Source organism: Camelus bactrianus, chromosome X, assembly GCF_048773025.1.
Source record: "Camelus bactrianus isolate YW-2024 breed Bactrian camel chromosome X, ASM4877302v1, whole genome shotgun sequence".
In the NCBI taxonomy this organism is placed as follows: domain Eukaryota; kingdom Metazoa; phylum Chordata; class Mammalia; order Artiodactyla; family Camelidae; genus Camelus; species Camelus bactrianus.
In genome coordinates, this window is record NC_133575.1 from 38,693,479 (window position 1) to 38,705,800 (window position 12,322).

Sequence of the window (12,322 nt, forward strand, 5' to 3'; positions counted from 1 at the left end):
GCAAAACTTGAAAGCACCATCCCTGCCTTCATGAAGTTGATTCTAGCTAGCCAAACAGACATGTGAGTACTTATGATAGTATTTACCTTAGAGTCGTTTTCCAGATTAAATGAGATAATAACATATAAAATGTTTATGTACCTGGCATTGAGTTAATGCTCAATAAAAAGTTAGCTATCACTCTTCTTCTCTTTTTCTTTGTTTTTAAATAGAGGTACTGAGGACTGAACCCAGGACCTCATGCATGCTAAGCACGTGCTCAACCACTAAGCTATAACCTCCCCCCAATTCTTTTTCTTATTATTAGTTTATTTCTATTATAACCCTATATTTTAAGTGCTATAGCTCTTATAAGAACTTAGAGGATTCATTATTTGTGTGTGTGTGTGTGTCACTGGAGGATTGGAAAAAATTTCACAGAAAAGGTGTGTTTGAGAAGTGCCTTGAAAAAGAAGTTATTTGGTAGGAAAAAGAGCACTCAAGGCAGAAAGCAAGCTTTTACAGAGTGGAAGGGTATAGCATGCATGAGGTCCTGGGTTCAATCCCCAGTACCTCCATTAAAAAGTAAAATAGATAAATAAATGAACACATAAACCTAAAAAATAAAAGCAAGCTTTTGCAGAGTTTCAACAGGCTTAATATACAGAGGTATAAAAAGGCAGACTGTAAACCCAAGTAAGTAAATTGGGGCCTTGAATGTCATGCTAAGAAGTTTGGGTTAACCTTATTGTCATTATGAGGACACATTCCTTCATTCAGCAAGTGCTTTTTGAGCACCAGCTGCGAACCAGGCACTGTTATAGGCACTGGGGAAGCAAGGGCAGGATGAACATAGATAAGATCCAAGTTGATCTGGAATTTAGATCTAGTTGGGTAAATGAGTAAACAAACAGACTCCCTAGTTAATTACCCATTGTGGTAAGTACTAGGATGGAAATAAACTAACTGATGACAGATGATGACTGGAGAATAACCCTCTAGTTAGAAAGATCAGGGAAGGCCTCTCTGAGGAGGTGACCAACTTGGGATGAACATACCTAGACAAAAACCACACGTTCAAAAGAATGACAAGAAATTTGCCTGGTAAAGGTACCTCAGGGCAGTGACAGTAGAAGAGAACTCCTGAATTTAAAGTTCATAAAAAAAGGTACTCATGGTTTGGTATTTGGTGGTTTTTCCTCTTTGCCTACAAATATAAAAGGGACACGTGTGTATCACTTCCACTTATGTATAGTTACAACCATAGTGAGCCAGTGGTACTAATTACTGGCTCTAGTGAAGTGGTCAGTTAGGGTATTTATAAACTTAAACTGGCCACCCCTGCTTAACCCTTCTGGCTAAACCAGAGTCTTTTAGCTTAGTTAATCAGTATTGCTTGTGCTGGAAAATGATTTCATAGAACGTCTATAACCAGAGTACTTTTTGTGTATTCACATTGCTCTCAGTAGGTGATTGGGGTGAGTATCTGTTATTCCCATCTAATAAACTAGAGGACTGAGACAGACAGGATTTTGCTATTGCTTATGATTGTGGAATGTGTTTTTGCAGGAGTTGTCCTTAACCACTTTTCACTATTCTTTACGGGAGAATTACTACCTGTGGTTTCCAAGGTCTGACCATATAATAAGGAGGCTGTTTACCACGAGCCACACACAAAAATCAGCCCACTTAAAACACTCTGTAGTGATAGAATTTTCTTGCCTTGCTTTTTAAAAAAAATTTATTATTTTCTTTAATAAAGGTACTGGGGATTGAACTCAGGACTTTTTGCATGCAAAGCACACGCTCTACCACTGAGCTATTATGCTCCCCCTTGCTTTGCTTTTTAATTGTTCTTACTTTATTTAATGTTTTCATGTGGGATTTCCTGATGAACACAACAACAGCAACAGAAAAAAAGGTCATAAAGTCCTTGATAGTCAGTGGTGAAACTGCATAAAATACTATGCTTTGTGCCAAACACAATGGCACGTCCTAAAAAGATTAGTTAAAAGGAGCTTGAAAGGCTGTCGAAGTGGTTCTGGTTTTCCAGATGGCTGGAGGAATTGATTTATGAGGAATGAATAAATAAATTATGCGTGGCACAGTGAAATGCATCTGAGGTAGTGTTGTAGTAGTCTGTAAATTAGAAGAAATGTAAACACGGAGATCTGAAAGAAAGGGCAGGGAGAGGAAAGTAGAGAAAGGGTTTTGAGTAGCAGGAGAAAATTCAGAGCTCCCCTCCGAGTCTATCTGTTCTCACTTGCCTGCCTCTGCAGCCTGGAACTCATGGTCAGCGATCCATTCATTCATTTGGGATTTCGGGGAACACCCAGATCAGAGCCCAGCAGAGTGCTGTTTTAGTAATATTTTTCAATTCCCTCCTTCCCCTCACTTCCTTGTCTTTCTTCATGGCATGCCAGGCTCTTGCCCCCCAACTGCAGCATGAGGAGACCTTCCTGGCAGAGAGGGCACTGCATGTAGAGGTACCAAGCAGCAGGAGAGAGCCTTTTGAGGGGGAGGGTATAGCTCAGTGGTAGAGCACATGCTTAGCATGCAGGATGTCCTGGGTTCAATCCCCAGTACTGCCATTAAAAATAAATAAATAAACAAATAAACTAACTCATCACCCCCTAAAAAGGAAAAGAAATAGAAAAAGAAGAATGATTTTAGAAAAAACACTGACTAAAAATGACTACCTCTCTGTAGCTTATACATTGTAGAACCCCATGTCTGAAATCTATGAAGTTGTGGGGAGGGCATAGCTCAGTGGTAGAGTGTGTGCTTTGCATGCCTGAGGTCTTGGGTTCAATCCTCAGTACCTCCACTTAAAAAAAAAAACAATTAAAAAAAACTAATTACCTCCCCTCCTAAAAATTTAAAAATAAATAAAATAAGATTTAAAAATACATTTTTAAAAAAGGTTTTAAAAAAAAAGAAGAGAGCCTTTTGTACTCCAGAAATAGAATCTGTCTATCTGAGGCCTTGAGGCTCCAAGGGTAGGGACAGTTGGAGCAGGAGGGAGGACAAGCAGGAGATAAGGTGGGGAATCTAGTTAGAAATCTAGGTGAGGTCCCTATTATCTGGCTTTTGGACCTTATCTTGTAACCCAAGAGTAATCAAATGATTTAAAAGCAGAGGAATGATAGGATCAGATTTGCATTTCAGAGAATTTATGGCTGTGTGTGGAGGATGGATTCCAGGTAAGAGTATGTGGGAAGCTGGAAGACCAGTCAAACTGTTATTTTTCAAAACTCTAGGCCAAAGATCAAAGGACTCAATTAAGACAGCAGGAGTAGAGAGGAGGGAAGAAGTGCTGGAGAAATTTCAGAGGGGGGACCCATAGGACTCATTAAACACGGAGAAGAGGCACAGATGACTCCTAAGCCCAGGTGGAGGAGGAGCAGGCCACTCCTGCTTTGCATGTGAGACCGTGCCCAGACCATCCAGGCGAGCCTCAACATAACCTCCCAAGGTCCCAGGGAAGGAAAAAAAAAATCTTTGAAAAATGATGGGGTGTGAAATCCATCCCATAAGTTGTGAAACAGTTCTCTTTGTTCTGCCCCGCTGGAAGGAAAGATCATAGTATTCCTTCAGAAAGAAACAGAAGACATCTTAGGCTCCAGCTCATGGAGAAAGCCATCACCTTCATCCAGGTTTGGCTCTCCCAAGCTGCCTGACTCGGGCAATTGTGTGGGTGGTACTGGGAGGAGAAGGAGAGGGATTCAACCTCTCTAACCACTTAGCCTGGGAAAATGGCAATTGTTACTGCTGCTTTTTGAGCTTGAAAAAAAAAAAAGAGGGCCAATTGCAAAAGCCCTGCCCGGCCTCAGACCACACCAGTTTTAAATGTTGAACCCTTAAAATGAGGCCTCTGATGATGGTCCACAGGTTTAAAGGGTTCCTTTATGTTTCCCTAATGGGAAAATACCTGGTCACATTTTAGAATGTATGTCCTCTAATCTCCACCCATTTATAAATTTATATTTTTGTCTTAAAGTATATGCATTATTCAGGTATACTTAGTTTTTTAAAAAATATTGTCACGTTTATAATTTTTATTTATTTTATTTTGGGGGGAGGGAATTAGGTACTTATTTATTTATTGAAGTATAGTCAGTTACAATGTGTCAATTTCTGGTGTACGGCATAATGACCCAGTCATGCATATGGAGATACTGGGGATTGAACCCAGGACCTCATGCTTGCTAGGTACATACTCTACCACTGAACTATACCCACCTTCCCACTCCGGTATGCTTAGTTTTTACCTAATGTCTCATCCCGCTACCACATTGCATTTTGTCATCAGGTCTTCTCAGGCTCCTCTTGGCTGTGATGGTTTCTTAGACTTTCTTTGTACCCGAAGACCTTGACAGTCTTAAGGATCACTAGCCAGATATTTGTAGAATGTCCCTCAGTTGGGATTGGTTTGGTGGTGTTCTCGTAATTAGCCTGGGGTTTAGGGGAGGAAGAGGAGAGGTAAAGTGTCATTCTTAGCACATCATATCCAAGGCATATATGGTCAGTATGACTCATTGCTGCTGGTGTTAGTTAACCTTGATCACCTGGCTGAGGTAGTATGTGTCAGTTTTCTCCACTGTGAAGTGGCTCTTTTTTCATCCTTTCCATAATATGCTCTTTGGAAGGAAGTCAGTGCATAGCCCACCCTTAAGAATGAGGAAGTTATGCTCTATGTCCTTGAGGTTGAAGTGTCTACAGAAACTATTTGGAATTCTGCATAGATTTCTCTATTCTCTATTCTTCCCTATTTATTTATTCAATCATCTGTTTATATCAGTCAGCACTCATTTGTCTAATACCTTGGGTTATAATCCATTACTGCTTTATTTATTTTGTTCAATTTTTTTTTTTCAGCTTTAGCCATTTGGAGCTCTTTCAATTAGCCCTGTTTCCCTTTGCCATACCCTTATCACCTTGGTTTCTTACCACTCATTTACTTTCTGGCACTACAGTAGGCTCCAGGCCCATGTTATATATTTCTCACCTTAGTCTTAGAATCAGCCATTTCTCCAAGGAACCCTGGTTCCTTTCAGTGGAGATTGGTATTAGAAACCAAGATCTAGGTACTAGGTTTGCTTTTTTCTACTGGGGCCTTGTTACCTCTAGGGCATCTCAATAAGGAAATATAAATTTATGTGTATACTGACCCATGTATATGATGCAGGAAAAATGGGGTGTGAGAGGATGGCCATGTCCAGGTCTCGGTTGAGTCCCTGGATGGACCCTGCCAAGTAAGGGTCCTTGCTTCACACAGGAAAAAATTCAAGAGGGAGCCATCATAGAGTGAAGGTAAATTTATTCAGAAAGATAGATACTCGATACATACTCCATAGACAGTGTGGGCTGTCTCCGAAAGCAAGAGAGACAGGCAGACAGATCGTGGGGTGCAAAGTTGTTAATTTTTATGGGTTTGGTAACTTCATATGCTAACAAGTGGGAGGGTTATTCCAGCTACTTTGGGGAAGGGGCTAGGATTCCCAGAAATTGGGCCATCACCCACTTTTTGCCCTTTTATGATCATCCTTGAAACTGTCATAGCACCTGTGGAGTGCCATTTAGCATGCTGTCATACTTCAATGAGCATATACTGAAGCCAAGGTCTACTGGGAGTTGAGTCTTCTGCCATCTTGGTGTTAATTACTGTGTCTTTCTTTTAATGATTGTGCCCTGCCCCCTTTCCTCCTGTCTCATATATACCCATATCTAGAAATAGATATATTATCTATATGTAACCATCTGTATCTATATTAAGCCAAACATGAGATCATACTGCTGTCTCTAATTCTAATCCATTACCACATGGATCATTCTCGCCTCCTCCCCTTGCTTGTATGTAACCTTCCCCTCCAGGTAGTGAGAAACTTGGCTCCCACTAGCCACCATCCATTATTCATTTCCGGTATATGTGCATGGGGTTTCAAATTGTTAACCTATACCCTCCCTGGGAAACTACTTTACCAACTAGAGTACAGGGCTTGTACAAAATTCCTTTGGCCTTTGGTCTTATAGATTCCACTCATTTCCAGTCACTTAGGTCAACATCTTTTTCCTCTGCCTCCTTCAGTGAGGATGTTTTCACAAATGTGCAAGATAGTTAGATTTTTTTGTTCCATTCTGCATTCCATCCTGGAATTAAAAAATTTTTTTTATACATTCAGGTCCACTCTTTGCACTATAAAGCTCTATGGATTTTGACAAATGCACAGTGACATGTATCCACTATTACAGTATCATGAAAGATAGTTTCACCACCCTGAAAAATCTCATTTCTTACCTATTCAGCGTCCTTCCCTCTGAGTCCCTGGCAAGTACCAGCCTGTTTTCATCTTCATAAATTTGTCTTTTCCAGAATGTCTTTATGAATGGAATCATACAGTATGTAGACTTTTCAGAGTGGCTTCTTTCACTTAGCAATATGCATTTGAGGTACCTCCATGTCTTTGTGTGGATTGATACCTTTTTCCTTTTCATCACTGAATAATATTCCATTGTCTGGATATACCACAGTTTGTCTATTCATTCTCCTACCTGCTGAAGGACATCTTGGCTTCTTCTACCTTTTGGCAGTTATGCCTAAAGCTGCTACAAACATCTGTATGCCAGTTTTCCTGTGGGTGTAAGTTTTCAGGTCAGTTGGGTAAATATATAGGTGTGCAATTGCTGGATTATATGGTAAGACTATGTTTAGTTTTGTAAGAAATTGCCAAACTGTCTTCTAAAGTGGCTGTACCATTTTGTATTCCCACCAGCAATGAATGAGAGCTCCTGTTACTCCATAGCGTTGTGAGAAATTGGTATTGTTAGTATTTTAGATTTCCACCGTTCTAATAGGTGTGTAGGGGGATCACACTATTGTTTTAATTTGCATTACTCTTAACGACAAATGATACTGAGCATCTTTTCATTTGTCATTTGCCCTCTGTATGTCTTCTTTGGTGAGGTTCAGATCTTTAGATTTTAGGTCTTCTTTCTAATGTATACATTGAATACTATAAATTTCTCTTTAAGCACTATTTTGGCTGCATCCCACAAATGTTGGTAGGTTATATTTTCATTTACTTCAAGATATTTGAAAATGTGTCTTGAGACTTCTTTGGCCCATGGGTTATTTGGGAGTATGTTGCTTAATTTCCAGGTATTTGGGCATTTTCCAGCTATTTTTCTGTTATTGGTTTCTAGTTTAATTCCCTTGTGTTAGGATTTATGTTAAATTGGCTAGGAGCTGGGCTGTACTTAATGTTTGGTGTAATTATGGGAGCCAGGGCTGAGATTCCTATAGTGTCTTTGATTTTGTCTCCCCTCTTGATTTTGAGTTTCCTTAAGTAGGACTCCTTGAGAGAGATTCTGTGTCTTGGAGCCCTATTGGTGTGGGGGCATGGTACAGGGGAACATGTAATTTTATAATCTTCTGATTAAATCACAGTGGCTGTTGGACCCTTGTCTTGTGGCTGTGACTTTCACAAGGTTTAATCCAGTGGTTTGGCTTCCTGTTGTCACTGTCCCAGGTCCAGTCCCTGACCTCAGCATTCTCGGGCCATTTCCTGGAAGCTCAGCCCCTATTGACTGCTTTTTTTTTTCCCCTTAGGTGAGACTGGAAGGCTGGGGTGGGGGCTGGAGAGGGAAGAATTCCCTTCCACCAGCTGGGATAAGGCTCAGGCCAAATATTTTCCCCTGGAGCAGAGGCCTTTGTTGAAGAGAATGTTCTGGCCTATTTCACAATGATAACTCTTGTTGACTCTCCTCCCCAGAGCCGGGAGGGGCTCTTTCTCAGTGCTTCAATTGGAGTGCTCGGTGGGGTTCCTGGAGCTAAAACCCTCCAAAGCGTAGGCTCGGGAGTTTTTTATTCTCACCCAAGTCCATGCTCAGCCTTCAGCAATTCATCACAGTTGCCATTTAAGTGACCCTACCCATATGGTTCTGATGCTTTTTGCCCCAGGTAAGCAAATCTCTATGTGTCTTTTTGGATAAGCCTGTCTTTTCAGATCTAGGGGTTGTCCTCTCCCTTGTAGCCTTAATTCTCTGGGGGCGGGGTGGTGTCCAGGAAAACTAACTGATGTTTCAGTTTGTCCAGCCTTGTCTTGTTGTACAAACGAGAGTGACAACTTCTGAGCTTTCTACTTGCCAGAGCTGAATCTGGAAGCTCCCTGTTTCTTTTCCAATGAGTGAAACCACTTTGGGCCCTTCTTTTTTTTTTTTTTTTTTTTTTTTTAATTGAAGTATAGTCAGTTGACAATGTTGTGTCAATTTCTGGTGAACAGCATCATGTTTCAATCATACATATACATACATATATTTGTTTTCATATTCTGTTTCATCATAGGTTTTTAATGAATATAGTTTTCTGTGCTATACAGTAGGAGCTTGTTGTTTATCTATTTTATATATAGTAATTAGCATCTGCAAATCTTGAATTCCCAATTTATCCCTTCCCACCCCCCTTTCCCACTTGTAACCATAAGTTTGTTTTCTATGTCTGTGAGTCTGTTTCTATTTTGTAAATAAGTTCATTTCTGTCTTCTTTTTTTTTTTTTTAAGATTCCACATGTGAGTGATGATATATGGTATTTTTCTTTCTCTTTCTGGCTGGTCCCCTCTTTTTTTTTTTAAGTTTCACTTTTTTTTAAGTTTCACATTTTTTTAAATTTATTTTTTGGGGGGAGTAATTAGGTTTATTTATTTATTTTTAATGGAGGTACTGGGGATTGAACCTGGCTGGTCCCCTTTTGAAGGAAGAAAAAAATTAGAGGCTGTTTGGCAGTACTGTCAATCCTGAGTGGCTTATTTGCAACCTCACCTTGTTCCAATTTATGGCATTTATGGGGTTTTGGGGTAGAGGAAAGGGTTGCTGTAATGTTTCAGGAGTTCACGCTGGATGTTTCCGGGGTCTGTGGCTAGCAGGTACTGCAGAGATACTGTAGCAATGTTGGTATAGCACTAGTTAGCCATATGCTAGAAGCGTCGGGTCCTAGGTTGTACTGTATTTCACTGCTCAGCTGAGTCTTTTCTAAAGATTGATAGTACCATTTTACAATTTTGCCAGAATACTAATCTCATAACTCTGCAATCAAAATACCATTTGGAATTCCTCAAAGTAAGGTCTTCTCAAAAGTCATTCAGCACAATGTATGAATGACACACAAATAATCATTGCTAAGATGATGAAATATGACTGTTGGAGAGGACCTTAAAAACAATACATGCTTGTACCTCCTCATTTTACAGATGGGGAACGTGAAACCCATAGGGATTAAGGCAATTACCCAAGGTGACACAACTCATGAGTTATGGAGCTAGGGTTAGCATCCATATCTTCTCACTGCTAGACAGTGGGTCTAATCACAAAGACTTTTTTTCCCATTGACTTTCATTAAAAAATTTAGTAAGACATCTTCCTCTTGGTGCTTTTCTCCTGGTGTTATCCAGAAACTGTCACCTGTTTTCTTTGTAGATCCCCCAGTGGCCCGCCCCCCCAGAATGGAACTCTTCCCTTTGCAATGTTCTATCTCCACTCTTCTAGCTGTATTATCATTGTTTTTTTAGAACCACTTCTATAACACGTAAATATGCCTCACTATTTTTCTTTTAGTGAAGTATAGTCAGTTTACAATGTTGTGTTAATTTCTGGTGTATAGCATAGTGATCCAGTTATACATATATATATTATTCCTTTCCATATTCTTTTTCATTATAAGCTATTACAAAGTATTGAATATAGTTCCCTGTGCTATACAGTAGGACCTTCTTGTTTATCAACACCTCACTATTAAAGAGTCAGACAATATACAAGTATAAGAAATGTGAAAGTCGCCCCTTTTCTTCCCACTCCAGAGATAACCCTTAAAAATAATTCAATATGACCCTTTCAGTGCTTTTTCTATCCAGTTAAGACAGAGACAAACATTTTAACTTAAAAAACATATTCTGCTTATTATCTTGTAACTTGATTTTTTCACATAATGTGTTTGGGAGATATTTCTCTTTCAGTACACATCAGTCTACTTTCCTTGTGCTATTCCCCCAATTCCTGGACTCTTTCATTGTTTCTGGTGGTGCAGTGAAAAACATACGTACACTGGTGGGCAGAGGTACAATTGTTTCTTGAAGAGCAATTCCTACATTTTATATATATGTTTTAAACTCATTTTTCTGTCCATACTATTCCCATGAATCCAAGAAGAATCTCCTACTTGGTGTTTCCTCCTTTGAATTTTTTTCCCAGCCAAAGAATAATTGCTAACCTCTTGTCCCCAACTTCCTTTTAGAGATTAATAGAAACTGGTGCAGACTCAGGACAGAAGAACTGGAGAATTGCTGCTTCCAATACAATAAGTACCAGTTATTCCACAGGACTGTACTAGCCAAAGGGTTTCTCAATACTCTGGTATGTAATGTACATTTCAGAGCAGAGTCCCCTTACCGATGACATTTCCCAGTCCTCTTATCAGTCTGATGTCTGTGTAACTTTGAGAAGGCAGGAATGAAGAGGCAGTAATGGAGCAGAGGGCTGTTTTCTTTTACATGGACAACCCTCTCAGCAACATTGTCCAGTCCAGCCCCTTTCCTTCCATTTCTCCATTGATTTTGTATGGTGGGAGCCTGCAGATACCAAGCCATAATCTTCATGCCGTTTTTCCTAATGCTGGTAACTCTGGCAATTAGCACCCTGGCTTCACTGCTAATGAAAGTGGGTTGGGTTGGGAACTTCCAGATTAGAGCAGATGCTGGGAAGACAAGGCATAAAAGCAACATCTAGTGGGGACAGAGCTGTATTCAGTGGGAAACAGGGAGTCTGAAGGTGGTGGTATTAGAATCTAGATTCATGCTTAGCTCTAAAGCCTTTTCCCTATCCCTTTCTGCCATGCCCCTGCTTCTGGTATATTTCCCATAACCCTCAAACTTTTAATAGTATATATCATAGATTTGTTGCAGCTTTTGCAGTCCCGTAACCCACCTCTCTCACCATTTCTTTTATTGTTTACCTCTCAGCAGGATTGGGACAGAGAGTTTGCTCTTTGTGGTCCCTCGTGCCTCTTAGACAGCTTCACATTGTAACGTGCTGTGAGCAGGAACCAAAACAATCAGACCTTAAATGAAATGGGGTGCAGGGGTGCCATTCAAAAGAACACAGGCACTGACCTGGCAGATTGGATGTCAGAGAGAGCGCTGGGTCATGTCCCGGAGCCTCTCAATGTTCCAGCTGCTGCATCATGGGAAAGTTCAGGAACTTTTCGTGAACAGTTGTGGGGGAGGAAACTCCTCAGGAAAGAATAGTTCTTTATGTACAGCTACAGAGGTATTTCAGTATGTAACAACCAATGTGGCTGTACAGATGTGTATCAGTGGAATAATCACCCCGGAGAAGTGTCCAGGGGCCAAACTAAGACAGTATATTAAAGTGTAACTTGACCCTGTGATACTCTCCAGGGCTTTGATGGGAGGGCTTACTTCATCAGCATTTGCTTTTCAGCCTCTGGGTTTGGGTAAGTGAGAAAGCAAAATAGAAGCAAACTGGAGGCACAAGTTGATAGAAACATCCTAAAAATGTTGACTGATTATTGGCGCTTCAACTGTAATATATTCTCAGAGAGGTGAGTTGAATGTGAAAAAGGTTCATGACTTATTGGGAGATCTGGAATGGAGGAACCAAGACAGGAAGGGAAAAGGTGCAGGTATGGAAGTGAGAAGTGACTTTATAATAGGCTCTTAGTACTTGCCTTTAGATGACGGTAAAATTTAAATGATCACAGGATGAATATCTGCTGATGTGCTAGGTAGAGTGTTGACTTTTTTGTAAATGTGGTTCTAGCCTTGCAAAAATGCAATATGTCCCTGTAAAAACTGAAATATGTTTTAAAAATAGGACTATTTAAGTCCCATGATACATAGCAATAGCCTTACCACATTTCTTTGAGTGCTTATTTCTTTCTTGAGGCTACTGCCAATTAGTGAGCCCTCATGCAGCTGTGATATTGCTAAAGCAGTACTTAGGGTGCACGAGGTTTCTTTCTATACTCTTTCCCCTTCTGGTTTAGTTAGTGTTTAACTAAATCACTTAATCAGTTACTGTTCAGCCCCCTGGGTAAATTTCTAATGGCATATTGGTTAGAGATTGAAATAAACATTATTCTCACACTAGAATGTCTTTTCTTATATTTCCAGGAGTTTTCTAGTTTTAAGCATCATGTGATTTTTAGGGAAAAAATAGAAAGTGGTTTCCATAAAGGAAAATGAACTAAATACATTCATTTATATGCCTCCTCATTTAAGCAGTGTGCTTTTAAAGACCCATTAGTTAAGTTTTTAGACCTTAAGTGTAACC

At 40.0% G+C, this 12,322-nt stretch overlaps 1 protein-coding gene across 5 annotated transcripts in view; it reads left to right on the top strand.

The window, feature by feature from the left end:
• The window catches only part of CLCN5 (chloride voltage-gated channel 5), a 161,163-nt gene that overhangs the window by 114,602 nt on the left and 34,239 nt on the right, over positions 1-12,322 (top strand). The window contains exons 1-2 of one of the 5 annotated variants that reach the window (XM_074359986.1): positions 7,742-7,939; positions 10,266-10,384. The exons of 2 other annotated variants lie outside the window; for them this stretch is intronic. Coding sequence is in view for 1 of the 3 variants with exons in the window: in XM_074359985.1 (XP_074216086.1) it covers positions 7,915-7,939 (25 nt within the window). In the remaining 2 variants the exon portion in view is untranslated. Of the gene's footprint in view, positions 1-7,741; positions 7,940-10,265; positions 10,385-11,569; positions 11,592-12,322 lie in introns of those variants that run through there. 2 more of the 5 variants (XM_074359985.1, XM_074359987.1) reach the window with 2 other exon arrangements.